This window comes from Castor canadensis, chromosome 3, assembly GCF_047511655.1.
Source record: "Castor canadensis chromosome 3, mCasCan1.hap1v2, whole genome shotgun sequence".
NCBI classification, from domain to species: domain Eukaryota; kingdom Metazoa; phylum Chordata; class Mammalia; order Rodentia; family Castoridae; genus Castor; species Castor canadensis.
In genome coordinates this window covers 121,049,173-121,077,103 of record NC_133388.1, presented here as the reverse complement: position 1 = coordinate 121,077,103, position 27,931 = coordinate 121,049,173, and the positions used below count along the sequence as shown (strand labels likewise).

General features: G+C 34.3%; 1 protein-coding gene across 3 annotated transcripts in view; it reads right to left on the bottom strand.

Moving 5' to 3' along the window:
- Arfgef1 (ARF guanine nucleotide exchange factor 1) overlaps nt 1-27,931 on the bottom strand; it is a 136,273-nt gene that overhangs the window by 45,365 nt on the left and 62,977 nt on the right. For all 3 annotated transcript variants that reach the window (XM_020183903.2, XM_020183904.2, XM_074068563.1), the window contains exons 8-19: nt 24,820-24,995; nt 23,751-23,884; nt 20,696-20,930; nt 16,144-16,243; nt 15,896-16,035; nt 15,686-15,794; nt 14,201-14,402; nt 8,984-9,095; nt 8,407-8,612; nt 8,077-8,161; nt 4,419-4,590; nt 1,453-1,604 (exon numbers count right to left, since the gene is read on the bottom strand). In XM_020183903.2, the coding sequence (XP_020039492.1) occupies nt 1,453-1,604; nt 4,419-4,590; nt 8,077-8,161; nt 8,407-8,612; nt 8,984-9,095; nt 14,201-14,402; nt 15,686-15,794; nt 15,896-16,035; nt 16,144-16,243; nt 20,696-20,930; nt 23,751-23,884; nt 24,820-24,995 (1,823 nt within the window). The remainder of the gene's footprint in view (nt 1-1,452; nt 1,605-4,418; nt 4,591-8,076; nt 8,162-8,406; nt 8,613-8,983; nt 9,096-14,200; nt 14,403-15,685; nt 15,795-15,895; nt 16,036-16,143; nt 16,244-20,695; nt 20,931-23,750; nt 23,885-24,819; nt 24,996-27,931) is intronic.

The following is a 27,931-nucleotide window of genomic DNA, read 5'->3' as shown; positions in this document are numbered from 1 at the left end:
GAGCACACTCAAAGTCAATGAAGAGCTTTAAGAAAGAAGGTGGCATTTCATTTTGAATTTTAAAAAGATCACCCTAGCCTCCGTGAATGGATAAGAGGAGCGTAAAAGCAGATCAGAGGATGGCAGTTACGAGGAGGCTACCGTAGTCAGAGGTAATAAGGGTGTCTAAAGTAGGGTATAGCCAGTAGAAATGGCATCAAATGGAAATCTAGATCATAAAAGCTATCTATGAAGAATTTTTAGTGAATGGGGAAATACTTATGTGAGAAATAGTAATATACCAAATTGTATACTTGGAATGTTCACAACTATTGAAGATAGAAAAGGAGCACGTGCACAGAATAACAGAATTTTTTTCTGAGCAGAATTATGGTTGGTTTCTTATTTCTTATTTTTCTAACAAAACAACAATTCCCCCAAACAAAACTTATATGAAAAGCAAAATAAAGGTACAAGACAAAATTAAAACAAAAATAAAGTTGCTTCATAAAATTTAATTCTATAATGAAGATACGTTTCTTCTATTTTAACATCATTTAATCATTCCAAATGATAAAGCCAGCTACAGTCTACTATTCCTTTTAACATTGCTCCCTAGCTCTCTTGCTTTATTCCACAATTCTTCATTAACTTTTTAGAAATACTGAAACACACAGACCTTGAAAGAGGGATAAATTATAAAATTTTAGAGCTGAAAGGAAGCACAGAAGTCTTGTAGTCATTCCTCCCTCCCCACACATATGGGAGTGATCTTGAGTTTCAATCTTTAGCTTCCACAGCTCATCTTACTACACTGTCTCATGAGCATACTACTGTTCATGTATGAATATACTTCACCTACTTTCCATTCTCAACTTTGACTAGACTCCCCTATACTTCTCTATAACTCTGATGATGCTCTCCTTACTCATTTTGGAATTTGGAGAAAGGACAGAAAAAAAAGGAACACACTGAGGAAGTAATGGTAAACAAATTTCAAAGAACCAGTTAAGTATCATGTTTACTAAATCAGCCCACAAATACAAATAATGTTCCCATTTGTTCCTTACTGTGCTTTCTGGGTTCCAGGCACACTCAGAACCCCATAGCAGTTTCTGAGCTAGAAGCTCTGAAAGTGCCCAAGACTCAGGATCACTTTGAAATCTGAGTTTACTCCAAAGATTTAGGTATAACTAATTGATAAAGAAGGAAAACAAACCAAGGACTAATGATCATTCTCCAAGACCTTTCCATTTTAATTCCTAAGATTACACTGCTATTACTTAAATACAGTGTATACCTCCTTCTCATTTTCTTTAATGAAGAGAAAATTTGTATCAACTAAGCAATGAATCAATATGGCTAGATCTTCTACCCTAAATGTGCTGTATCATTATACTTCCTTAACTTAAATATACACTGATCAAAATGATATATAAATATATATGCAGCAAAAGTCATTAGTAATTCTACCTTAAACATAGGCCTCACATGCTCCAGATGTGTTGCACTTGTAAAAGGCGCCTGCACGTGGCTCACAGCCTCCATGAGTGCTTTAGCTGTCTTGGCCATCTGTTCCATTTCTAAGTTATAAAGAAGTCTTCTTTGTTTTTCACTGGCTACATCTGAAATAACAAAATTATTAGAATTTAAAATATAAAGCACTTAAAAATGTTACTTTCATGTTTTACTATCGAAAAAACACCAGTAATTAACACTAATTAAAAGTCTTAAGAAGTCAGACAGAAAAGGTGACTTACTGTACAATTCCACTTATGTGAAGTGTCCAGAATAGGTGAATCCATAGAAATATAAAGTAGACTAGTGTTTGTCAGGGTTTAGAGGGAGAGGGAATGGGGAAGTAATTGCTTAATGGTTCAGGGTTTTATTTTGGGGTAACAAAACCTTTTGGACCAGACATGTGGTGGTTACATGACACTAAGAATATACTAGATGCCAACAGGACTGTTCAGTTTGTTCATTTCTTTACATATTTATTTGTGGTGCTGGAGGTCAAACTTGGGCACTGCACATGCTTGGCAAGTACTCTACCACCGAGCTACATCCCTAGCTGGATTATTTACTTTAAAATGGTGACTTTAACCTCAAAAAAAAAAAAAAAAAAAAAAAACTGGACTAGGAGTCAGGAGTAAGTGAAAATTCATGAAAAAAGGAAGACAGTAGGTGTAACTATCACAGTGAAAGTTAGACAAACCATCTAAACATAGGACAGAATAGTAAAAGATAGGTTAAAAACAATGCTTAAATGAACACATGCTTAAACAACTTCTCCTGAATTAGCAAAGTACTGGCCCTAACACTCCCAGGTAAATGTAGTGATCCCAGCACTCCATCATCTTCCCATCTCCAAGTTCTCATTGATTTCCTAATACCCTATACTAAAAGAGCCTAGAGAAAAAGAGATATAAGGACATTATAATATAGGCAAGAGGAAGACAATTAAATTGAGAATAAGCATTTACTTAGATGTAAAAATGAAGGCTTGATTAATACACTTAATATTATAAGCAGAGCTAAAATTGCACTCCAAAATAAACTAAATAAACTGGAGCAAATAAACTAGAACAAGAGCCAAGGATGCTTATTTAAAACTTGGTTTTAATACTTAATTCCTCTGGGGTTTAGGGGCAGTAGGGGACTGAATAAAAGGTTTTACACTATAGTCAACTCAAAGGCTCTGATTCTCTTTCCTCATCTGTCTTGAATTTCCTCATATATAAAGTGAGGGAGAATTTGCTAAAATTTTCTAGAATATAATTCTCTACAGTATTCCAAAAGACAAGGCCTAAGGTCAGCTATTCACTATTATTCTTTCTGACATTACCTCCCTACCTTTCTGACTCATAATTCTTCAACTTTTAGAAACAGGTATCTCACACAGACTACTGTGCTCTCCTACCAAAAATTTTTTTTGCTGGGCATAGTGGTACATGCTGTAATTCCAGCTACTCAGAAGGCAGAGATTAAGAGAATCATGGTTAGAGAGACCAGTCCAGGCAAAAAAGTTACAGAGACCCATCTCAACCATCGAACCAAGCATGATGGTTCATATTTATAATCCAGCTCTGAGGGGAAGCATAGTGAGGATTGTGGTGTGAGGCTGGCCCCAAGCAAAAATGTGAGATCCTTTCTGAAAAATGACGATAGCAAAAATAATAAAGGTGGGGCTAGGGGTGTGGCTCAAGTGGTAGAACACCTGCCTAGCAAGTGTGAGGTCCTCAGTTCAAATCCCAGAACCAATCCCCTGTCTGCCCCCAAAAAAAGGTGTTTTGCTGCTGCAATCTGTTCAAGCTTGAAATCTCACCTCCAAGTAGAAGTGCTCAGAAAGAAGGGAGTTCTCTTTTATATTAATTACATTCTTTTTTATTTGTTTGGTGGTATTGGGGTTTGAACTCAGAACCTCACACTTACTGGGCAGATACTCTACCACTTGAGCCACTCCATCAGCCCTATTTTGTGTTGGGTTTCTTTGAGGTAGAATCTCGTTAACTACTTGCCCAGGCTGGCTCTGAACCACAATCCTTCTTATCTCTGCCTCCCTTGTAATTAGGATTACAGGCATGAGCACCAGTTACATTCTTGAGACATTACCCTCACAGGACCAGAAATGTCCTGGAGTCAGATTTTTAGCTCTGATTTAATCTCCATTGTCTACACATTTGCAGTGTCTAGAATGGAGCTGGATCCACAGTAGACTTCTAGTGCTGCTTAGATTTAGGGACTCAATAATGTTAGAATTTATAGTCTGTCTGGAATAGTCATTCCCAACTCCAATGATCCTAACCTTCCCCAGCTCTTGCAGTCACCTCTGCTTCCAGCCTCCTTTTTCCAGGTAAAAAAGATCGAATTATGTTGGTTGTAGATGAGGAGGAGGTAGGGAGGAAAAAAAAAAAAGAGTTGAAGTCTCACTGATGGAGGTATCTATAACCAGTCTTTTGACCTTTGGTGAGATGAACTGATACACAGACAAGTACATATTTAAACATACACTAACACATGCAAATTATTCAGCATTTTCCACTAATCTGGTCAGTGCTACCTTTCTTCAAGATGTGGGAAAAAAATACAATTATATCACTAAATTGTATATTATAATAATTCTCATTAAAACATGGTTCTAAAGCCATACATATATAGGGTTACTTTATTTTAAATCAAGGTTAAAAAAACACTCTTTCAAGAACCTATGTTTTAAACCAGAGATGGTGGCACAGACCTATAATCCAAGTACTCAGGAGGCTAAGGCAGGAGGATTGCAAGGTTCCAAGCAAGCATGGGCTACATAGCAAGACCGTGTCTCAGAAACAAACAATGGACACAAAATGTCCCCCCAACTCCCCAAAACTGAAACTAAACAAACAAAAAACCCTGTGCTTTTCCCCTTGAACAATCAGGTTTTGACTCATTTGGATACTCACTTTGTTTACTTGATTTTGTAGGAATTGTTAGTTCTTTTGTTTCCTTCATGGATATCTTCTTCCCAGCTATTTCATTATAGATGGCTGACAGATACTCTTCAGGAAGGTCTTTACTATCATTAATACCTCTGTTCATTTTAATGTACTGTTCCTTTGTCATTTTGTTTTTAACCTAAATATGAAAAACCATTATAATTTCTAAAAATTAATACAAAATTTTCACTCATTTAAAGACTTAATACTTAAGAAATTTTATAAGCAGTTTGCAGACTAGAAGTGGAAAATGTTTAACAAAACATACACAAAGATGAAAAAGGAAGTGATGGAAAATGAAAGCAATATAGAAAACACCCATTTTGGCATATTCTAATTCACTACACTAATTCACCTTGCACTGAAATGGAAATGAGTAATTTGCAATAAGAAAGGAGAAAGGTTGGTAAGGAAGTTGTTTTTTCCCAAGGTTTAAGAGTACTCATAGTCTCTTAAAAAGGGCCACAACAATGATTGGAAACATAAAATCAAAAAGATTCAAATATAATTCAGAAAAACATAAACATGTTGCTAATGAATTAAAAGCAAATTTCCTAGAACAGTGGATATGAAAATAATAATAGTTGAAATTTATTTAAAACCAGGTAACAATCTTTCTGAGTGTGTTATCATGGCAACTGAATGATATTAGGTGATCTGGGCCAAGTATCATCAGAATGTTTTGTCTTCTTTAAGAGTATCAACAGGAATGTTCTACTTAATAAAGCCATGGGCAACAAATCTGTCATTTGTAAGATGGCAACCCCATTACCAAATTTCACAATTAGCACAGAAAAATGTTCCATCCACTGCCGTATCTTCAAAATATTCTCTATTTCCAGAAATTCAGATAGACAAAAATCTTACAATGTCTCTGAAGAGATACTTAACTAATTTAAAAAATATTCTTATTCATAAAGACTTTAAAATACCACTAAAGAGAAGAAGCTTGTAAATGTGCATGAAAGTACACAGAGCAAAAATCAAGGAAGTCATCAGAAGCTTGTAAAAGTAATTATGGAGATGCTTTGTAATGCTTTGACAATACAATTAGGACACAAATACTTCTTTAAGTTCACATTACTTTGCAATCACAATCTTTTTAAAGTCTTAGAAAAGGTAGTAGAAGTGCTTTTCCTACAAAAAATATAAAAATATTATCATGACACTTTTCAAATGGAATTTACTATTTAAGACAATCAAGGGCTACCTTATAACTTTAAATTTTTATCTTTTGAGTCATGGCTCTAAAAAGTATGAAAGTTCTGGGCACCAATGGCTCACGCCTGTAATCCTACCCACTCAGAAGGCAGAGATCAGGAGGATCAAGGTTTGAAGCCAGCTTGGGCAAAAAAACAAAAAAAACAGTTGAAGAGACTCTCAAAAATACCAACACAAAAAGGACTGGGGGGGAGTGACTCAAGTGGTACAGAGCATAATAAAAATATGAAAGTGGACCTTTTTACCTAAAGCTTTGACAGATGCTTATGTGGGGGGGGAGGTTAGAACCTAGGGGGAAAAAATCCTACAGAAGTGCTGCTAGTAAGAAGTAAAAGAAGATTAAAATCACCTGGAAATTTTAAAGATGGCTTAATGTTTTCACATCATGCAAATCAGAGGCAGAGCCAAGTCCTCAGAGAAAATCTGCAGTAGCAGTTAAGCACCTGTGCATCTAGGCATGAATTCTCAAAAGGTGGATTCTAGAACCAGTATAAAACAATTATACTTTTCTTTTCCTGGTATCTTTTATGGAATACCCCACTCTTGAGTTTGATTGGCATATGCTTAAATTAAGCTGTGCCTCGGTGTGATTTTTTAATCATGTCAATCTGGTTGCTACTACTAATGAAGATTAATGTACATACACACAAAAATGTGTTTTAAATAGACCTCAAAATTTTAACCACCCAAGTACATGTTTCATGGACAGGAACGCCTGTCCTGAAGACAAAACACTGTTCTCAAGATAATACTCCCTTAAATGCATGTGTTCAGAAACTTTTAACAATCTCACATATTAATGAAAATATAAAAAAGGAGCTTTTAACATTTTTTTTCAAAATAACACAAGTATACCCACATATGTATAAGAAGATATGGCACAGCTGCATAGGATGTTGCTTATTTGTTTATAAAACCAAATGTCATCAAAAGTATAACCTTCTAAAAACAAAGATATGAAAGTCCAGGTTATAAACTCTACAGTTGAGACTGAAAAAATCAGACTGAAAACTCTGATGTAAAGATATCTAAATAAATTATCTGTGCAATGCCTTACAAAACCATGGAAAAAAGTGATCATGCTGGATAATGAAAACCCTGAAGATGAGCTGCTTTGAGTATAATGCTAATAATCTGTCAAAGACAAAACTAAATGACTAAAAATATTAATTTTGAAAAAAAAGGCCCATATAAAATCAAGTAAACCTGCAGTACATTTACAGTTGTTTAATTCTGGTGTTTGAAATATATGAGTAACTTCAAATATAATGCATCTACCTTTTATATAATTTCTATATTAACTCCACCTTAACCATCTCAAAAGAAACAAACAAAAATCCCTATATTGCAGTTTAATCTCAAACTGCAAATAAATTTTAATTGTTCCAATACATCACAGATTAACATGTATATTACTTAATTTATAGTCTAAGAATAGCAAATATCATTAGATGCCTACCTCTAGAAGTACTAAGATATTCTTGCAAATCATTTATAAAAGTTTTAGTTAACGTTATCTAAGTATGTTTTTAGAAACTAAGCAAAAAATATCTAAGACTTTAAAAACAACCTCTGTGAAGTAGACATCAGATATTGAGCAACAGTTCTTTAACATTTGAGAAGGAATTATGAATTTTATAAGGTGAATGAAATTTGACAATTCCTACATACCTGGTATTTTTAAAATTTTGTTAATGTTTTAAGTGTGATGGTATTGTGATCTCTTTTAGAGATGTACACTGAGATAAATACAGATGAAATAATAAATGATATCTGGGATTTGCTTCAAAATTACCTAAGGGAGATTTGAAAGGATGTAAACAGAACAAATTGGCCATAAATTGGTAACTGTGGGAGCTGGGTGATTGGTACAAATCACCCAGTAAATCTTAAACAGTAAATCTACTGTTTAAGGCTGAAATTTTTTTTTTAAAGGATGGTTTAAAGCATCTTTTTAGATTAAAATTTATATTTTGCTTTACACAACTGTCAATCATGAGGCTGACAAATACAGACATTATTTTACAAAGGCTTAGAAGTCTAATTAACTAGGGCTATAAGTTACATTGGATTCAATCCCCATCACCACCAAAAAAATAATAAAATTCTTATTAGAATTACTATCAAAAGTTACTTTTATAAAATGTATCTCATCTTTTTTTTTTTTTTTTAGCACTGATAGTTTTTTTATATTGTAGTGGTAGGTAGGGGTACATTTACAAAAGTCCTTACCATATATCATACTTGAATCCTCCTCCCATATCTCAACTCTTAATTAAATATATCAATTTGGTAACTGGCTTAGCTTATACAAGATTAAAATTTCAAGTAGCACTTACTGGATTCAAAAGAATGTATTTAATTTTTACTATTTATTGTAAAACTGACATAGAAGAAAACATACCTGTGGACTGTGAAGATCTGTGGTTAACATGATAATTGAGTAAGCCAAAACATAAGCAGTATCTGCACTAGCAAAAAGAGTTTGTCTGGAAAAAATAAATATATCATGTTACAAACATCTATTGTTTTACAGTTTCATTTGTTTTAAATTTCTCTTGAGATTTATGTTCTGTCTTGTAATCCAATTTTTGATGGATTTATTATTTCCAGATAGTATACAATGTAAATCCTCTGAAGGGGATTATGTCCTATTATCTCTGATACCCTGAGATTCCCTAGTGCAGTGTCATGGACACAGTTGACAACCAAGAAGCATCTGAATCCTACTTACCCTTGGTTGCATTCTAGGTATCTTGCAGCAAATTTTTCCATTAATCGATCAATTTTTTGAGCTTCTCCTGGAAGACGGAATCCTTCCAGGAACAAGCGAAGGGCTGAAACGAAGTCCTTTCCTGAAAAGTCATGTTGGTCTACATATGCATACATGACTTCTTTGTTAAATTTGTCATTATCTCCTAGGAACTCACCCACTTGAGTCTAAAGTATAAAGGAAAGATAGAAATCAATATTCTAATGGCAGGTTACATTTGCCACACAGCATTTAAAAAGTGGAAAAATTTAAGATCCACAGGTTTTAGAGAACAGGGTAAAACAATTTCAAACATGAAACTAAAAGTTAAATATATAAATGTGTTTATTTTTTAAAAATCAAGATATGACTTTAGGATGCTTAAAGACCAAACTTTATACATATACAAATACATATTACATATAACCTAAGTTATTTTTTAGGTTTTACTCATCTACATCATCAACAAACCATTTTAAAGAACGTAAATAGTATGTATTATTAATTTAAAAAGGAATTTCATAGAACAGGTTAGAATGAAATGAAATGGTACACTTACAGAGTCTAATCTTTCCTCCTGATGTAAGAATTGAGCAATATCTTCAGGTGTAGTGCCAAGCATCCCTTGTTCTTGGAGATACTGTATTCCTCGCTTTGGTTTCTTATTAAATCTAGATGATGTTAAAGTTAATGCAAACATTAAAAACAGAATACCATTTGTATTCCTTCAAAAGAAGATCTCAAACTACAGTAAGTTAAAAACAAGAGCTGATTTAATATAACCAATACATGAGTATACAAAAATATGGTACAAAGTTTTCATTCTTGTTTTCTTCTTAGGAGAGCAGCAAATGAAGGGTCACTGTTATCGCTGATATGGATCATTTTAGACTTTTTGCTATAGTACAGAATATTTTCTTTTCTTTTTTTTTTCAACACAAGAACTCTGTCTTGGTTTAATATATTACATTGTAAGCATAAAAAAGCATTAAGTTATACACGAAGAATAGGCAAATAATGAATTGGAAAAGGCAGGCTGGCTTCACAATTTCCCACAAGCAACACGGAACAGTGTGACTTGTGGTCTTTTAACTAAACATTAGTATTCTACCTGGAAAATGTGAAAATAAACCTAACAAAGAGTGGGAGGCTGGAGAAAAGAGACTGAAGAATGCCCTCATTTTTTTATTGCATAATATCTAAAAGACAATTCTGTCATGAGCTCTAGCCACTTAAAAGTTTTTCATAAGTTCCAAGTCTCAGAAAAAACTGTTTAGGAATATAGTATGAAATATTTTCTGATCCTTATCAACAGTGGTTAATTGGATGACTGGAGACAATGCCACATAGTACGTGAACTATGAGTGCTAAGTATGTGAGCATTAAATATCTCATACTTTGAATATATATTCTCCTTAATCCTTACTGAACTCTCTAAACAACGAGTTTGAAGACTATTCCTCTGCATGCCCTTTACAGGCTCCATTCACAGGGGAACTCTCCCTTATTATTAAAGAGCCAAGTCAAATGTCACATCCTACTTTTATTACTTTGATGCCTTATCACCTATCACCTGAGCTATTGCAAGAGTTCTTAATAACAGTCTCCCTATCTCATTTTGCCCATATTCTAACCTACCCATCAGGCTGCTGACAAGTCATTTTTCCAAAACAGGAATCAATGGTGCCATTCCTCTGCTTAAAAACCTTCAACAGCACTGCCAGTGCCAAGAGGAACAAGTCAAAAATTCCTTTACATGGAGAATGAGGCCTTCAACATACAAATCCAACTCAATGCTTTCATCTCACCTCCTCCTACTTCTCTTACTCCACTTTGCCTTGCCATGGAAAATTAAGAGTGTCCTCAAATGTCCTCCCTCTTCTCTTGCGCTACAGCACATGCCATTCTCTTTGTTTAGAATGTTGTTTCCTATTCTGTCCTAATGGGTCCCCTGTTAAATTCTAATTCAACCACAGCCACATAAATTAATTAAAATCAAACACTTTTCACCAAGTTAAACAACATCTCCACTCTCTAGACACTCTCACTCTAATGGAAGAAAAAAAAATTTTATTTTTTAAGAAAAACTGTTTCAAAGTACTTATTCCTGTTTATATACCACTTCCCCCCACCCCTTCTTTCTTCTTTCTTTTTATTATTGATTGATTGATTGATTGGTATGCTATCTCACTATGTTGCCATAGTTGGTCTGAAACTCCTGGGCTCAAATGATCCTCCCACCACAGTCTTCTGAGTACCTGAGAACTACGTGTGCATCATCATGTCTAGCTACAAGCACAATTTTAAAATGCAACAAAAAGATGTATTCACAAAATAAGAACAACACAACATAGGATGAGACTAAAAACTGACATGGTCAAAATACATTTCCTGAGGAAGGTGATTCTGGAACTGAGTTTTGAAGAATAATTATATGTTTTATAAGGAATAAGAAAAAAGACCCCAGACAGAGAGAAAGAAGACACACAAAACCATAAAACAAGTGACAATAAAGAGCTCTGCATTGGTGGAGCAATTACTCCAGGAGATCCAAATTCCGAAGGTACTATGTGCTACTGCAAGAAGCTTTAGTTTTATTCTCTAAGAGGAAGAGAAGAGAAAACTAGAAACAGACTTTCTTTTTTTTTTTAAACATGGTGCTGGGGATCAAACACAGGGCCTCACACAGCTCGGCAAGCACTCTTATCACTGAACTACACCTCCAGCCCTAGAAGCAGATTTTCATTCAAGAACTATTCCCTTAGTAGACAGGGTGTGGTAGTGAGTACCTATAATCCTAGTTACTCAGGAAGCAGAGATTGGGAGGATCACAGTTTAAGGACAGCTCAGAAAAAAAGTTAGCAAGATCCCCTCTCAACAAATAAGCCAGGCACTATTCACAATAGCCAAGTTATGGAAACAGCCAAGATGCCCCACCACTGACGAATGGATTAAGAAAATGTATCTATACAAAATGGAATTTTATGCAGCCATGAAGAAGAACGAAATGTTATCATTCGCTGGTAAATGGATGGAATTGGAGAACATCATTCTGAGTGAGGTTAGCCTGGCCCAAAAGACCAAAAATCGTATGTTCTCCCTCATATGTGGACATTAGATCAAGGGCAAACACAACAAGGGGATTGGACTTTGAGCACATGATAAAAGCGAGAGCACACAAGGAAGGGGTGAGGATAGGTAAGACACCTAAAAAACTAGCTAGCATTTGTTGCCCTTAACACAGAGAAACTAAAGCAGATACCTTAAAAGCAACTGAGGCCAATGCGAAAAGGGTACCAGGACTAGAGAAAAGGTTAGATCAAAAAGAATTAACCTAGAAGGTAACACCCACGCACAGGAAATCAATGTGAGTCAATGCCCTGTATAGCTATCCTTATCTCAACCAGCAAAAACCCTTGTTCCTTCCTATTATTGCTTATACTCTCTCTACAACAAAATTAGAAATAAGGGCAAAATAGTTTCTGCTGGGTATTGATGGGGTGGGGGGGAGAGGGAGGGGGCGGAGTGGGTGGTAAGGGAGGGGGTGGGGGCAGGGGGGAGAAATGACCCAAGCCTTGTATGCACATATGAATAATAAAATTAAAAAAAAAAAAAAAAACAAATAAGCCAGGCATGGTGGCAGATGTATACAGGAGGTATAAATAGCAGGACTGAGGTCAACACAGGCAAAAAAGTATGAGACCCAATCTGAAAAATAACTGAAGCAAAAAATGCCTGGGGAGCCTGCCTCAAATGGTAGAGCACCTGATAGTTAATGGAAGGCCCCAAGTTCAAACTGCATTGCCACCAATAATAGATAAATACACAGAAATATTCTAGTTAAGTATAAAAAAAAAAAAAAAACCTGGAGAATGAGGAAGACCAAAGTAAAGGAAGTTTGACACAGTGAGAGATTAGATCCCAGAGTGAGGGGGGAAAATCCTAAATTAACTCCCAATATTCTAGTCTATAAATTTGCTGGGGTCACTCACTGCCTACATAACAAATATAGAAACAATAGGATTTTTTGTTAGTCTACTGTTTTTGGTAAAAGTACTGAGGGGTTGATTATGGTGAGAACAGAGACTGATAAATTTAGTTATGAACATGCTGAGGGTGAGAAACTAGTTATCAGTATGCTGAGGGTCGGTGGTTACATTAAAAATAACACTTGGGAGGTTGTGCGATATTAGCAGACAGATGATAGCTAAAGTCATAAAAAGAACATGATCATTTAACAAAAGATGCAAAATAGAAAAAGGACCAGATGGACAGAACCCTGGAAATGCTAAAAATATATCAGGAGGAAATTAAGCCCATAAGAAGACTGAAATGACATGGTCAGAAAGGCAAGTATGAAGGTAGATATAATGGTGTCATGAAAGGAACAGTCATGGCAGAGTATACCAGTAATGCAGCTAGCTCCATGAAAGCATTTTCATTAATGGCTGTATGAAGTAGAAAGCAAATACTGTGGCAGAAAGAAGTACTGGAAGCTAGGGAGAGACTCCACTTTGAAGCCACTCCTCTAGTACTTCAAATGGAGCTATCATACTTGGGCAGCACTTTGTACAACACTATACTCTAGACCTTACTCAGTACTATTTTATTTAGACTACAGTATTAAATATAGGGACTAGTGCCTTCACAGTGCTTGGCACATAGTCCCAAGTACCAAATAGGTGTTTGCTGAGTGACCAGCATGATTTCAAAATGTGTAACTGTTTACACATACTAGACAGCAAATCCCTTACAAAGAAGGGTTAACTCATTCATCTATCTTACCTAGGACCTTACATAATATCTGGGACAGATGGAACTTGGACAAATACAGACTAAACAATCAGAATGAATGAAGTATTGATGGCTACTTCCTGAGGCAATTTTGCAAGTCTTTATAATTTTATAACACAGAATATGTGCATATTTTTGTCAATTTTTTTTCATATTAACACTGAAAAGATACTTGAACATTCACCAAAAGGCAATGCTTAAGTATCAGGAAGAAATGCTTTCAAAACAAGTTAATTTAGAAGGAGATATTTAAACAGTTTACAGTAGCCAGATTCATGATAAAAGGCCAGAAATTTTCATTTTTCTTTATTGCATCTTTTGAAAGAAAAGAGGGCAATAAGAGGAAGGCAAAACAGTGTTACTGACAAAGGAAATAGTCCAGGAGCAGCCTGATACAGCAAAACTTAGAAGGAAAATTGACTTCACAATTTACTATACCAGATCAGGATCTGGTATAGTAAAGATTGAGAAAGGAGAGGGTCATCTTATTAACATATAAAAATAAAATCTATAACAAGAGTATATCACTAGCAAGTAATACACTTGTAACCCAACTGGAGGAAATATAAAACCTATAAAGGAGCAAATGTTAACTACTAGAAAGTTTCATACTTTTACTTTTGAGCTGTCACCTGGCTATGAAATAAAATGGGAGATTTCATAACTGAGCTAAATAAACAATGCAAAACTGTACAGATGATGTTCAGCTGCACATACTATATGGAGCAAAATCAATCTATATGACAATAGGGACTAGACACTGTAAAAGCCTGTTTGGGCTAGAGTACAATGAATAAGGGGAGCTGAATAAGAAACCATTAGAATTGTTAGATATATCCCCACCCCCATTTTATACACTGAAAAAATAGAAATGAGAAAGGAATAAAAATAATGAGAAGATGTAAAGAAATCCAGGGGAGAGGTAGCACATTTCTAGCAGAGGGATCATCAGTAACATTTTTCCTTAAAATTTTACACTTACAAATCTATCCCTTGTTCTATTATTTCTTTTTGTTGCTTCAAGACTTCAAATTGTTCTGGATTATCAGTGCCAGACATCTGTGTACTATAGCTGCCAATTCCTGATGATGATGTGGACTCCAAGGAGTTTAAACTTCCGTATCTGTTTATTGTCTCAGGGTGTTTCATTTCATTCATCTCTTGCTCTGAGGGTTTTTCCTGACCTGTAAGAAGAAAAACTGATAGTATACGACAGTAGTCCCCTCCTTATCTGTGTGAGGAGAGGGGTTACATTCTTAAACCTCCAGTGGGTGCCTAAGACCACAAACAGTACTTAATTCTATATTTACCATATTTGTTCCTATACATACATGCCTATGATAAAACTTAACTTATATAAATTAGGTGCACTAAGAGATTAACAACAATTAATAAAAATACAGTAATTATTTATGAGGCTGTGGTCTCCCATTCTCAAAATATCTTATGGTACTACAGACTTCAGCAACTTTGGCTTTTTCACTTAAAGGAAGCACTTCAGGCTGCTCTTTGGAATATCACTACTGCCAGCATTACTACTCTTGGACTTTGGGGCCATTATTAAATAAAACAAGGAATGCTTTAACACAAGCATTTTAATATCATGATATTTGATCTGATAATTGAGAAAGCTACTAAGTGACTAATGGGCAGGTAGCATATACACATCTGGATATGGTGGACAAAGGGATTATTCATTTTCCAGGTGGGATACAGAAGGATGGTGTGAGATTTCATCACACCACTCAAACTGGCAAACAATTTAAAATTCATGAATTGTTGATTTCTGGGATTTTTATTTAATATTTTCAGGTCATGGTTAACCACAGGTAACGGAAATTAGGCAAAATGAAACCATGGATAAGGGAGGACACTATTGCAGTCTATCAAAGAAAGAAATGTGAAAGGGAAAACAAATTCTTGAATAAGGCAAGGTATTTCAGTGTTACTTAGACATCTAATACAAATAAAGGACTGGTGTTGTAATAAATGATATACTTTGATAATAAAACACAGGATAATTGGTACCTGTACAGTTTGTACCACTAGGAGAGGGTCCTTTTGCAGTTGCAGTGCTTTGAATCCACTGGATTTCTGCTCTCAGCTCATGCCTCATGACCAATAGTTTTCCCTTACAGGACTCGTAACTAAAATAACCCTACTGAAGTCCTGCAGCTTTGAGTTTTTCTGAGTGACAGTAAACATCAAGCATAGAGAAACAGCTCAACCTTCTTAAAATAGACTGGCTTTTATGGTTCTTCTATAGTTATATTAAAGGTATATAAGTACACTTCACTTTATATAATATTCAGAACACTGCTAGGATAACTAAATTGTTATTTGAATCATAAAGAATGTTCTTCTTCAGTTAAGTAAGTCATAAACTAATTAACGGCATCTGCAACTATCCTCCAAAGGATCATTTACTTAGAAATGATGAGGATTAGAACTCACAATTTCACCTTACCAAGAGTTGTCTGAGAGTTGGGGTTCACATACTGATCCTTACTCCATTCAACCATACATTTCAAGATTGACACTAAACATTCTAAACCTTTTTTCCTCAGGCTCAATTCCTGTAAAATAATTCATAAATAAAATAAAAAGATCTTTTAAGGAAAAGGCATGTCTCTTCCTTGGCAAAGTTTAAATTTGAAAATATTTTTAAAGTTCTTACCTGAATATTACTCATACCAAGTTCTTGACTGCCCCTTCCTTGGGCAATTTTTGATAGATCATTTACTAGTCTTTCAAATATATTTGCTGCATTTAAGTCACAGTCATAGTTAACATAAATGTCCACTACACTCTGAGCATCTGTAACAATACATTGATTTTAACAATACGAATCTAGAACCTGAGTACATTTTGGCCTTTTAAATATCTCATTGTAAGAAAGAGATAATGAAGTTTAATTTCAAATACCTGCACAAATCCGTGTCAGTGTCTGAATAACCATCCATTTGTGATCAAATGAGCTGGTAGAAGTTTCCAAAATGTATAGGAAAATTTCTTTAAAGAACACCTGTGATTAGGAGGAAACTTCTGTTTAAAATACTACTTAGAATTCAGATACACGATCACTTTTTAAATGCCCCAAAGCTGTAGAGTAGATAGGACCTAGGATCCTCTGGTTCTCAACTCTACTGAAGTTCTATCACTTAACTCTCAGGACTAAAATTACTTGGGTGGGTGAGTTAAACTTGCCCTTCTAATACTAGCACTGTACTCACTGTGCTTTGCTTTGCCATCACACAGCTGCTACAGATGAAATATGCAAAGATATGAAGTTTCCCTGGGTACATAATTACAAAACTAATGTAACTCATGGTTCATTTTTTAACTTCCTCAAAGAGTTTAATTTATACTCTGTTCATCAGTTATATTTTTCGGTATTGTGTAGGCATAACAGCTTCTGGATTTAAATGTAATTGATACACTAAAAAAGGATCTAATTTATATATACTATTTTACTTTACTAATTACTCTCAAAAGTGAAATTTCTACTACCTGAAATTTATATACAAACTATTTCTGACTATTCTTTATACCAACTATCAAGCACAAAACAATTAACCTAATGAAGTAGATTTCAATTTAACAGCTAGGAATTTTCACATTCAAATTATTTTGAAAAATAACTTAAAAAGTGATAACTAAAAAACAAACAAATATTAGCATTTCTAGAAATTATATAAGTCTCATAATACTCACATTTATAACATGCCTGACATCTTCTCCCCTAAAGGTCAGGTGTCCCTATAATCTGTTTTTCTTTCACAGAATTCAAAACATTTCTATTTACTTGCTTTATGTAAGTACGTCCTATGAACTGTAGGCTCTACAAGGATAGGGAAAACCAGGTCTTTCTTGCTAAGCATTGTGTTCCCACTGCATGTCACACAAATAGATATTCAATAAATATTTACATATATTGCCACCACATAGCCACAATTCCCAACAAACACTGCATCAAGTCACCCAGAATACTATAGCAAACCCATAGGAATGCCATGAAAAACTCAGAGGGAAAGACCCTGTTGGATACCTAGTTCTTTTCTTTTTCTTTCTTTTTTTTTATTGTACCAGGGGTTGAACTCAGGAACGTGTGCTTGCCAGGCAAACACTCTACCACTTGAATCATGTACCCTGCCCTTTTGGCATTAGTTATTTTGAGGCTAGGACCCCATTTTGCCCAGGCCGACCTGGACTATGATCCTCCTATTTATGCCACTGGAATTGCTGAGATGACAGGTTATGCCACCACACCCAGCTATTGGTTGAGATGGGGGTCTTGAGAACTTCTTCCCCATATTGACCTTGAATCCAGATTTCCACCTCCTAAGTAGCCAGGATTACAGGCATAAGCCACCATGCCTAGCAGATTGTTCAGTATCAATTAGCTCCTACTACATCCTCTCAATGACATCATTATCTTTGCAAACCTTGGTTTTAGTAGCTGCTATGATAGAAAGCAAGTACCACATGAAAAACAGAATGCAGGTGGCCTTTTTCAATCAAATTCAAAGGTCTAAGAAGTTGTGCAGTGTCCAGTAGACACGCACATCCCACTACAAAAGAATTATGGTTAAAAATGAAATGAAAACACTATTTTCTTTCAATTTATGAGAGCTATTTTTTTTGAAATGGACATTAGGTTAAAACAAATATTTATTATTTAGCTAAACTACTTAATAAAAGAAAACTGTTAGGTATTTCTTTCTAAGTACACCATGAAAAAACTAGAGAGACTAACGATTCTGTGAAACAAGAAATCTTGAACTTTCTGGTCTAGAGAATAAATAAGTAACAGATCTAGAGAGGTGGGGTAGCAGGGAACTACAATAAACTACCTCATTCACAAATTTATTACATGCAGTTTTGAGAAACTACAGTCAAAAATAATAAAAAAAACAAAAGCAGTTTCAAAAAAAAAATTGTCAGTTCTCACGTGTGTTACATAGCTCAGCTGCTACGAGGAAGCTCTCAGTCCCACGTCCTACTCAGTGTGTTTACATCTGTTAAATGTTCCCCTGCCCTTAATTTTTTGAAAATATGCCCTCCCAAAGCAAATGGTACCCAAAAAGGTTAGAATGATTGTGCTTAATTTAAGTGATAAAGTGAAAATTTTAGACTTGTTGAAAGGTGGCATATCTTTAGCAGAAGTTAGCATTATGGGAAAAATGAATCAAGCATCTGAAGTACAGTTTGGAACTCCATGCCTCCTGAGCATTCAGGAGTAATTTTTCCCACATGGCGGTCTCTTTGGAACCATATACCTGAGGACACCAAGGGTGTACTGTGTAGCTACTATCTATGGCTTATCAAATTGCACTAATAAGCAAAAGTCTATCAATTTAATATATCATCCCTAAAATAGGGCCTCTTAAAAAAATCAAACTTTTAATGATTTCTTGAGCACCTAGAATATATGTTTGAGGAATTACAGCTCTACCATAAGCACACTGTCTTCATATAGTAGATGTTTTCTGAAAGTTTGTATATGAACTATTTTCTTAGTGTCTATGGAAAAATCCCGTTACAGAAACTGTGAAGTGAATAGTCTCCTAAAATAAATCTTCATGTAACACAATCTTAATTTTGTTTTGCAAATTTTAGTTTTCATCTGTTGGATTTTCTCCAAGTGGAACACAACTTATCCTAATTTGAGTATGTTTAAGATTTTTTTAAAGTATATTTGCATATATCATGTGTTTTCATAACTTCCCTTTGAAGGATAACGGAGAGTGAAATGTATCTGTGATCTCTTAAAAAAATTAAAATATTATAATAATTTCATGAGAATCTATCATCAGGAAATATTTAAGAGTATTTCCTTTTAAATTCCTTTTTAAGAAAAGTAGTAATCACAAATTATTTTTACATCTAGTTCTATAAGAATTTATATTTCACACAGCCTACGGAGTAATACCTATGGGAGTATCAGTGTTCAAATACCTGTAAGTAAGTGGCAGCACAAAGGCCTCCAAATTTCTCTAATGTCAATTTGAATGCCTCATCAAATAAAAGATTTCTCGCTTATTACAGAAGTAAAAGTCCTACAACTGCACTGTAAAGTCTTTCATTTATAGTTCCTGAACATAATGGTAAAAAACTACTGAAAATTAACAGCTGTTCCTAAATGTTTTGTATTATTTTCATAGACATATGGTAAAGTTCAAATCTTGACAACATATAGATACTAGAATTTATTTCCTGTCTAAAACCACGGCACAAATTTAGAATTTATTTCTTAAAATATGAAGTCATTATTTTTTATAGTCCTAACAATGTTCTAAATGAATTTTCATAGATATTATTGAACATCCATTTTTAACAGCTAATATTATTTTAATCATCTCAAAATTCTGAGAAAATAATGATCTTTTCTACTGAGCTAATGAATTATTAAATATAAAATTAACAAAATTAAAATATAATCAGTGTATCATATCAAACTTAATAAATATGAAAGTGAAAACTGACGAATAAAAATGAATATTTTGCCAGACCGTGGTGGCTCAGGCCTATAATCCTAACTACTCAGGAGGCAGAGATCAGGAGGATCTCGGTTCAAAGCCAGCCCAGGCCAACAGTTCAGGGCTGGTGGACTGGCTCAAGTGGTAGAGCACCTGTGTAGGAAGTGTGAGGCTCTGAGTTTAAACCCAGTACCACACACACACACACACACAAAAGAATTATTTCTAAAATATATAATTTCTCAATCAAAAGAGTATTTTAAGAAACAACAACTTTGGAAAAGATTCATTAATTCTGAAAAAGTAAAGTACTACTTTCAAAGGCTGAATTTGAAGATGAAAACAAAAGACACTAGAAATTTAATGTGCCTGCATAACATGTAGAGACATGGCTGGAAGATTCTCTAATTCAGCTTTGTTAAACCTCTGAAAATATTTTAAAACCACATGAATGTTGTTCTATTTTCAAGGATCTTGGGAGGAAATTTAGGAATATAATATGCACAAATATATATTAGAAAAAAAGTACAAAGTAAAAATTACTTTTTCAAATGTCCTAAAACATAACTGGAAAAAATATGATACCCCTTGATCACCTCTTTTGAAGACCTAATAACTTAAATAACTTTAAAACTCAGAGTAGATTTGGGACTTACTTTTAAGATAGTCAAATTCATTATTACAGAGCATATATAAAATGGCAAAGCTATTGTGAAGACTAAATTAATTTAAGAGCACCAGAACCATTTCTTCAATTATCCCTTGAAGGCAAAGGCTGTATCTTACTTCATGTGGCATTCTTAGTACTTACCCAGTGCCTACTACTTCATAAGCACATCAACTGAATGGGTGAATGGACAAAAAGAAGCATGTAACAACACGCAAATATTATTTCACATTCTGGAAAACTTTCCAATAGCTTGTTAATTTAACATGAAACAAATGAAATATGCAGCAATAATCTTAAACTTTAATCTCTAAATGCAGAAGGAACATACCTCAATTTGCATCTTCAGATGTGTCTTGAAGTTTGACAACAAAGTAAGAAATATGGAAAGAGAAAGCTCAAAAACTTCTGGAACAGATGAGACTCCATTTTTTGAGAGTGCAACACAAAGGTATTGCTTAATAGCATTAATAAACATCTCATTTGTTCTGAAAACAGGCCCTGCATTTTGCAGAATGGATAGAAGTAACTGCAATGAAAGAATCTTGGATCGTAACTCATGAGATCTGAAATATAAGAAAAAAGACACACAAGTTTAGCAGCATTATGGTAATAACAGATTAGATTGATCCAAATACATTTCCTGGTACCACATAATTTCAGACTTTTCAAATGAAAAATAAAATCACTCACAAATACTTAATATCACCCTACTGTTCCCCTGGGAAAGAAAAACTAATTTAAGATTTATGCCTGTTCTTTTCTTTTTCAACCACACTTCTTAGAAATCACCATAAACTTTCCTGGACTGAGTGCCATGCCAAGGATATAATAGTTCCAATGTATATTTCCTAGTTATGCCACTCAAAACTCCTAAACACTGATAAAAAATTTTTTCATTGCATTAACAAGTTATAGGATTATTTCAAACTTACTTTTTTTCGGTAACAATTTAAAGGTATTTTCTCTTTTAAAGTAAACAGAGGCTTTTAAAACTCTCTTGTAACAGCTTTATCTCTAGCATCTATACAGTATTTGCTGAAAAAAATGGATTTATTCTTGTGTTCATCCACTTATCAAGTCCCTGCTATGTATGAGGCATTAACAAATGGATTGTCTTGTGACATGAAAATTTGTACTTCTCATAAGCAAACAAGGATGGAATTTTCATGTCTCACATTTTTCATGGGATAGTTTCAAATTATGATTCAAACTTAAAGAACACTTCTTATATCATAATCTTAGCAAAGCCAGAAAGCATAAAGAGAATCAGATAAAATAAAAACTAGGTAACTATAAGAGCTCACTGAATTTTGGTCAAAAAAATCATTCAAGACAAAAAACTATATATTCTCTTTAGGAGGTAAAAACAGTTCCTATTGTCGTAGAAGTTTGACCTCTTTCAGTACTCCACTGCAATGTTTACGGACCCTGATGTTCAAACAAATTTGTTAATATTTACATTAAACCCACCAAGTATGAGGATTAATCTACATTATTACTCATAAAAATCCTTTGTAATATAAACACTGCAACTTTCCAAAACTAGACTATCATATTTTCAGGACTATCATAGCACTTTTCAGAATTCGTATGTTTTCTTTTGTATTCTTGTCATTTTCTCCATTCTTTTTTCTGTTCTAGTATTTTTATATTTGACTTCTGAAAACTAAATATCTAAGGTGTTTAAGGTAAATAACACTTTTTAAAACCATGACAGAAATAACCTTTGGCAATAATACCAAATTAAGTCATTTCCTTAAGAAGATCTTCATCAATTCAGAATGAAATGTCAAAAATTGTCTTTTTTTTTGGAGACAGAGTCTCACTATGCAGTCCAGGCTGGTATAGAACTCATGATCCACCTGCCTCCATCTCCTGAGGGCTGGAATTATAAGCATGTGCCACCATACCAGGCTAAAATTATCAATTTTTGAATGAGAAAGTTTTTTCCCTAATAAGAAACTAAAAATTTTAAAATATACTCTTATTTTTAAATAAGAGTATATATATATAATTATAATTAATATATTAACATATATTAAATAAGTGTTATATATATTATGTTCTTATCACGTATATAAGGGTGTAATTAATAACCCTAATTCTTTTTCTGTAAAACTTATATTTTAAAAATAGAGAAGAATCAGTAACTTATGTTTCTGACTCTGATTTGAACCTAAAAAGATTTCAGGATTTTATGCATTTAGACCTAAAAGACGTTTTCTCTAAAGCAGAACAATGTGACAAAATAAAGCTATAGAAAATATAACAAATGTAAAGTTTTTATACTTTCTTTAAAACTTAAAAATTCAAATACTCCAGACTGTGTTTTTATTTTTTTAATTGAAATAGCATTGCTGACATTTCTCCCTATTTCAGTACCTCTTTCTTATATAGGATATCCTTTAACCCTTTATCCTTTGCTTCCCCAACGGTTTTGTTGTTGTTGTTGTTTGTTTTCTGCAGTACCAGAGATTGAACTCAGGACCTTGCACATATTAGGTAAGTGCTCTACCACTTGAATCATGCCCCCAGTCTTCTTATTTTAGTTTGTTTTTCATGTGGGGCCTGAAGCTTTTGCCTTCCCAGCCTTGGACTGTGATTCACCTCCCAAGCAGCTAGGGTTACACACACACCCACCCAGCTTGTTTTCTGAGATAGGATCTCACTAACTTTTGCTTGAACTGGCCTGGAACCATGATCCTCCTATCTCTGCCTCCCAAGTAGCTAGGATTATAAGCATGCACCACCATGCCTGACCCTTCTCCAAGAATTCTTTTTCCAGAAAGCTTTCCTAAAATTGTCATGTGCACTTCTAACCTCAACTAGTTGCATTTGAATCATATGAAACGAAAATGGCACTTGCCTAGGGTTTAGACTAATGTATTTGATGGACACTAGACAAATGAATCCTGTATCAAAGTACTTCCTCCCTCTTGAGAAAGGAATCATCCTACACATTTGTCAGACCTCAATGTCAGTCCTAATGTCTTCCATTAGGACTTATAAGATTAATTTCTTTTGTTTGTTGCATTTTGACTTGCAGTTTCCAGAAGACTGGCATGAAGCTAGGAAAGAGCTACACTGGCTCGGAAGTTAAATTGTGACAATAAGAATTCACTTGATAATATTTATTAAGCATATGCTACAAATCTATTGTTTCTTTACCCTTTGTGAAACAGTGTAAGCTATCTGCTCTAGTGGTTTTGGAACTTACTGTTTTTTGGGGTTTTTTTCAGTATATTTTTTAAAAGTAAATATCCCCTACCCAAAATTTCTAAGGTTCCATAGGACAAGGACAAAAGAATATCCAAACACTACCTTAACAGTAAATTTCAACCTTAAAAACTTCTATTTGTCAAGCAAAATAGCTAATGACTTACTTTGGATCTGGTGGTCCATCTGACAGTGGTTTCATTGACAGTTTACACAATGACCTGAATACTAGAAAGGCATCCTTTTGTAAAATGTGGGAAAACTTAGCACCAGGTGAAGGTCCTGAAGAATTTCCAGATTCCTAAACAAGTTAATATACATGAAAGTAAAGACATTTAACAGGATGAAATCATTCAGCCTTCTAGAATGTTTTATTCAATTCACTATCAGGTAGGATTCCTACCTATTAGAAGGGGAACCAGATGAGGAATTTGACACACTGCTTTCCTTTGCTATGCTATTCTAATACCTAACAATAAATACCTTTAAAAACACAGTATTTTAAGATATTCCTTCTCTGGCACCAAGTAACTCTTAAAATCTACCCAGTCCATACTATTACTGACAAATAAATAGCATGTCATGCCCTGACAAAATACCTACCCAAAAGCCTAAATTATGCTTTCTACAATCTGTCACTGAGTGCTTTATGCTTTTTCCCTGTTCTATGTTTTGTTTCTCTGTAGACATAAGGCAGTAGAGGGGGTTAGGGCAATGTGTAAAACTCTTTAAATGATGAAGGTCAACAGGTCAAGAAAATCTACTCCTGAGTATAGTGCACTGATTCAGGGCAGATTCCCTTTATCTAAACAGATAAAGATAAAAATACACAAAGTATAGAGGAAGGATGAGAAAGCCCTGTCACTAACATGGTATTAATTTCTCTGAATTCCTGAACAAAGGTTAAGATGAAGTTCCCCAGATTTCTAAAAGTTCTTTCTTGCCCTATGATACTGTAGTTACCCTGTGAATATGTACAAAGAATGTTCTTTTAAAATGTAATTTCAGTTGGTGTGGGAGAAGTGAACATAGATGAGACACACCTTGGAGTTGGAAATGTATCTATTAATATGTGAAGGGAGTAAACTGCTCTATTAATATCAATGAGGAAAAAAAAATAACCCATGCTTTCTTTTTCCCAAAACTGAAACCAGCCAGCATCATAAACTGGGATGATTTACTACAAAGTATCAGTAAACTATAAACTCATCTCCCTTCCTCTCATCCCACTTATACCTGAGTATCATTGGAAGAGACAGACAATCTGTCATCAGGTAAGGATGGTGTATATGCAACAGAAATTGGAGTTCCTGGTATTCCATTTGCTTGAATATTTTCACTGTCACTACCATCCTCTATAGTTCCAGTGTTGCCATCTGCAATTGTATTTATAGTAGTCCTTTCTCCCATATCTAAAATGATAAGAACAAAAAACATGCAAATATATCTAACTTAACCAAAGTGTATTTAAAAAGCATAGAGTAGTTAAATGAAATAGTGGCAGAAAAGCAAAGTGAATTAAAATATATACTGGCACCACTTAAAGGTTAGCATATTTAAGAAATATGCATTTGGCACACTTTCAATCATCTTTCTTTTGTTCTGGCAATAAACACACTCAGCTAATGAAAGGCCAGGATATGCCAAAGCAGAAATTTGCTTTTTAATTTATATTAATGCTTAATAAACAGGGTTCTGATGAATACCTTAAGATGTTAAAAAAAAATTCCCTGAAAAAATATACCAGTGTTTGGGAATAAGTTTAGGAAATGCTGGGAAATAGATTTCTTTATTATAGCCTAATATGCTAATATGCACTGAGCTCTCCAAAGGGGATCTATAATATGTAGTGTTCCCAAAATTTATTTTATCATGTGCACCCTACCATTTTTAGAATACCTAGACTCTGGAATACACCTAGGGTAAAGATGGCCTATACCACAGAATTGTTTTTCATTATGTCACTCCAAGTAACTACATTTGTAATTAATATAAACAGAAACAAATAACTTCTAGTAAAACAAACATAGATAATGAAAATAATACCAAGTTCTAGAACTACTCTCTATATAATGTAAATTAATTTTCCAAAGGAAAAAAAATTATATATATATGCTTATGACCACAGATAGCTACCTGGCAGGACTATTTCATGCTATTACCTGAAAAAAAAAAAAAAACTGTAAAATAGCATGAGAAAAACATGCTGAACTGTAAGGAACTGTAAGGAGCAAAGATTCTGGAATACCAAAGACTTGTGTTTCTACCACATCTTACATCATCTATCTTTCTTTTCCTTAGTTTATTTATCAGTAACGAAGAAAATAAAGTCTATGAGGAATCACCAAAACACACACACATGATGCATAAACACGCATACCAAATGGTGCTAAATAAATGGTGGTTATTACTAATTGTTATTAACTGACAACATGTCATCAACTTTTGAGTGATTCAAGTAATATGAAAGGAACAGCAGCAGCTTCGGTTTCCCTATCCCCAAGCTGCTTTCTGTCCTTCAAATTACAAGTCATGAACTTGATAAACATGGATAATTCCAAAGCATATTTTGCAATTAACAAGTATTAGGCAGGAGATATTCAACAAATAAAATACATGTGAGAAACAGCATCAGACATAAAATGAAACAGTTGCATTCTCAGAGGACCTTGTAGAGCTTTATTATCCTGTTTAACATGCTAAATATAATTATAGGTTTTATAAGATTATGTGTATATCACTCATATACAGAATGCTTATATATACAAAGAATTGTGACAGGAATCACAAAAATTCAAAATTATTGGAAGCTAAATTCCTATCTCATTCCCCAAAGTACTTATTCTAAAGCCTTTTCTCTCTGCATCCAATTAATCTCTTCCTACAGCCTTCTCCTCACCTCCTCTTAAAAATGACTTCCACCATCTACTTAGCAAAGAATTAGGTAATTTAACACAGGTTCTTTCATTCTATTTTGTATCACCACAAAGTTCCTTCACAGTTCCAAAAATCTTTTCCTTCCCTCTCATTTAAGGGAAATAGTTCTTTGCCTTTCTAAGGTGAACCATTCATTAGCCTTAAATCTACCTCATTTTGATTTCTCAAGTATCTTCCTTCACTGAATATCTTAACATTAGAAATGAACATTAGATCCAAAATTAGATCTTCCACGTTAATCAATAAAAATATTCAAATTTTCTCATTCTAAAAAAATCTTTCTTCAACTCTTATTATACCCCAACTATTACCCATGTCCCTTCTCTTTTCATGAAATTTCTCAATGGAATACTCAAAAAAATTATTCTTGATAAACATGAGAAGACTTGTTCTAAGCTGAAGAGATCAAAAAGACTTAAGCAAATGACAGTGTATCTAGATTGGGTTCTGGACTTTAAAAAGAAAAGGAAAAACATAATGTAAGAAACACATTTCGGGCCAATTTAGAAAATTTTTTAATATGTATACTAGGTAATTTTGAAATAGTGTGTTTAGGTGTGAAAATGAAATTGTGGTTATATATGATATTACCATTTTGTAGAAAATATATGCTGAACTAAGGGTGAAATGTTGTGTCAGTACACAATGAATTTTCAAATGGTTCAACAAAAACACATACACATTTTTGGTGTATGTGTGTTTATTTGGTAGTACTGGGGTCTGAACTCAAGAGCCTCACATTTGCTAGCAGGCATGCCTAGCCATGTCCCCAGCCTTTTTGGCTTTACTTATTTTTCAGGTAGGGTCTTTCACTCTTTGCCTGGGCTGGCCTGAACTGTGATCTTTCTACTTATACCTCCGGCATAGCTGGGATGACAGGTATGTACCAACACACTTAGATTCTGGTTGAGATGAGGGTTTCGCTAACTCTTTGCCCAGGCTAGCCAAGAACAGAGATCTTCCCATTCTACACCTTTCAAATAGCTGCAATTATAGTCATAAGCTACCACACCTTGTCCTTATACCCACATTTAAAAACATAAAAAGTAGTCGGGCATGGTGGTCTATGCCAGTGATAGCAGCTCTCAGGAGGCTGAGGCAGAAGGATCATGAATTTGAGATCAGCCTGGACTACACAGTGAGTTCTAGGTTAGCCTTAGCTGAGACCCTATCTGGAGAAAACCAAAAAGTAAAAATAAATAAATGTCACAAAAAAGCAAAAGTAGCCGAACAGTGAAACTAAAGAATACAAAGATATTCATTATGTTGTTCCTTGTTCTTTCTCTAGGTTTGAATTTTTTCTAAGTCAAATGTTGCAGAATATGAAAGAACTGGGTTGGTGGAATGGCTAAAGTGGTAGAGTGCCTCCCTAGCAAGCATGAGGCCCTGAAAGAATCACTTCGTAGTCTAT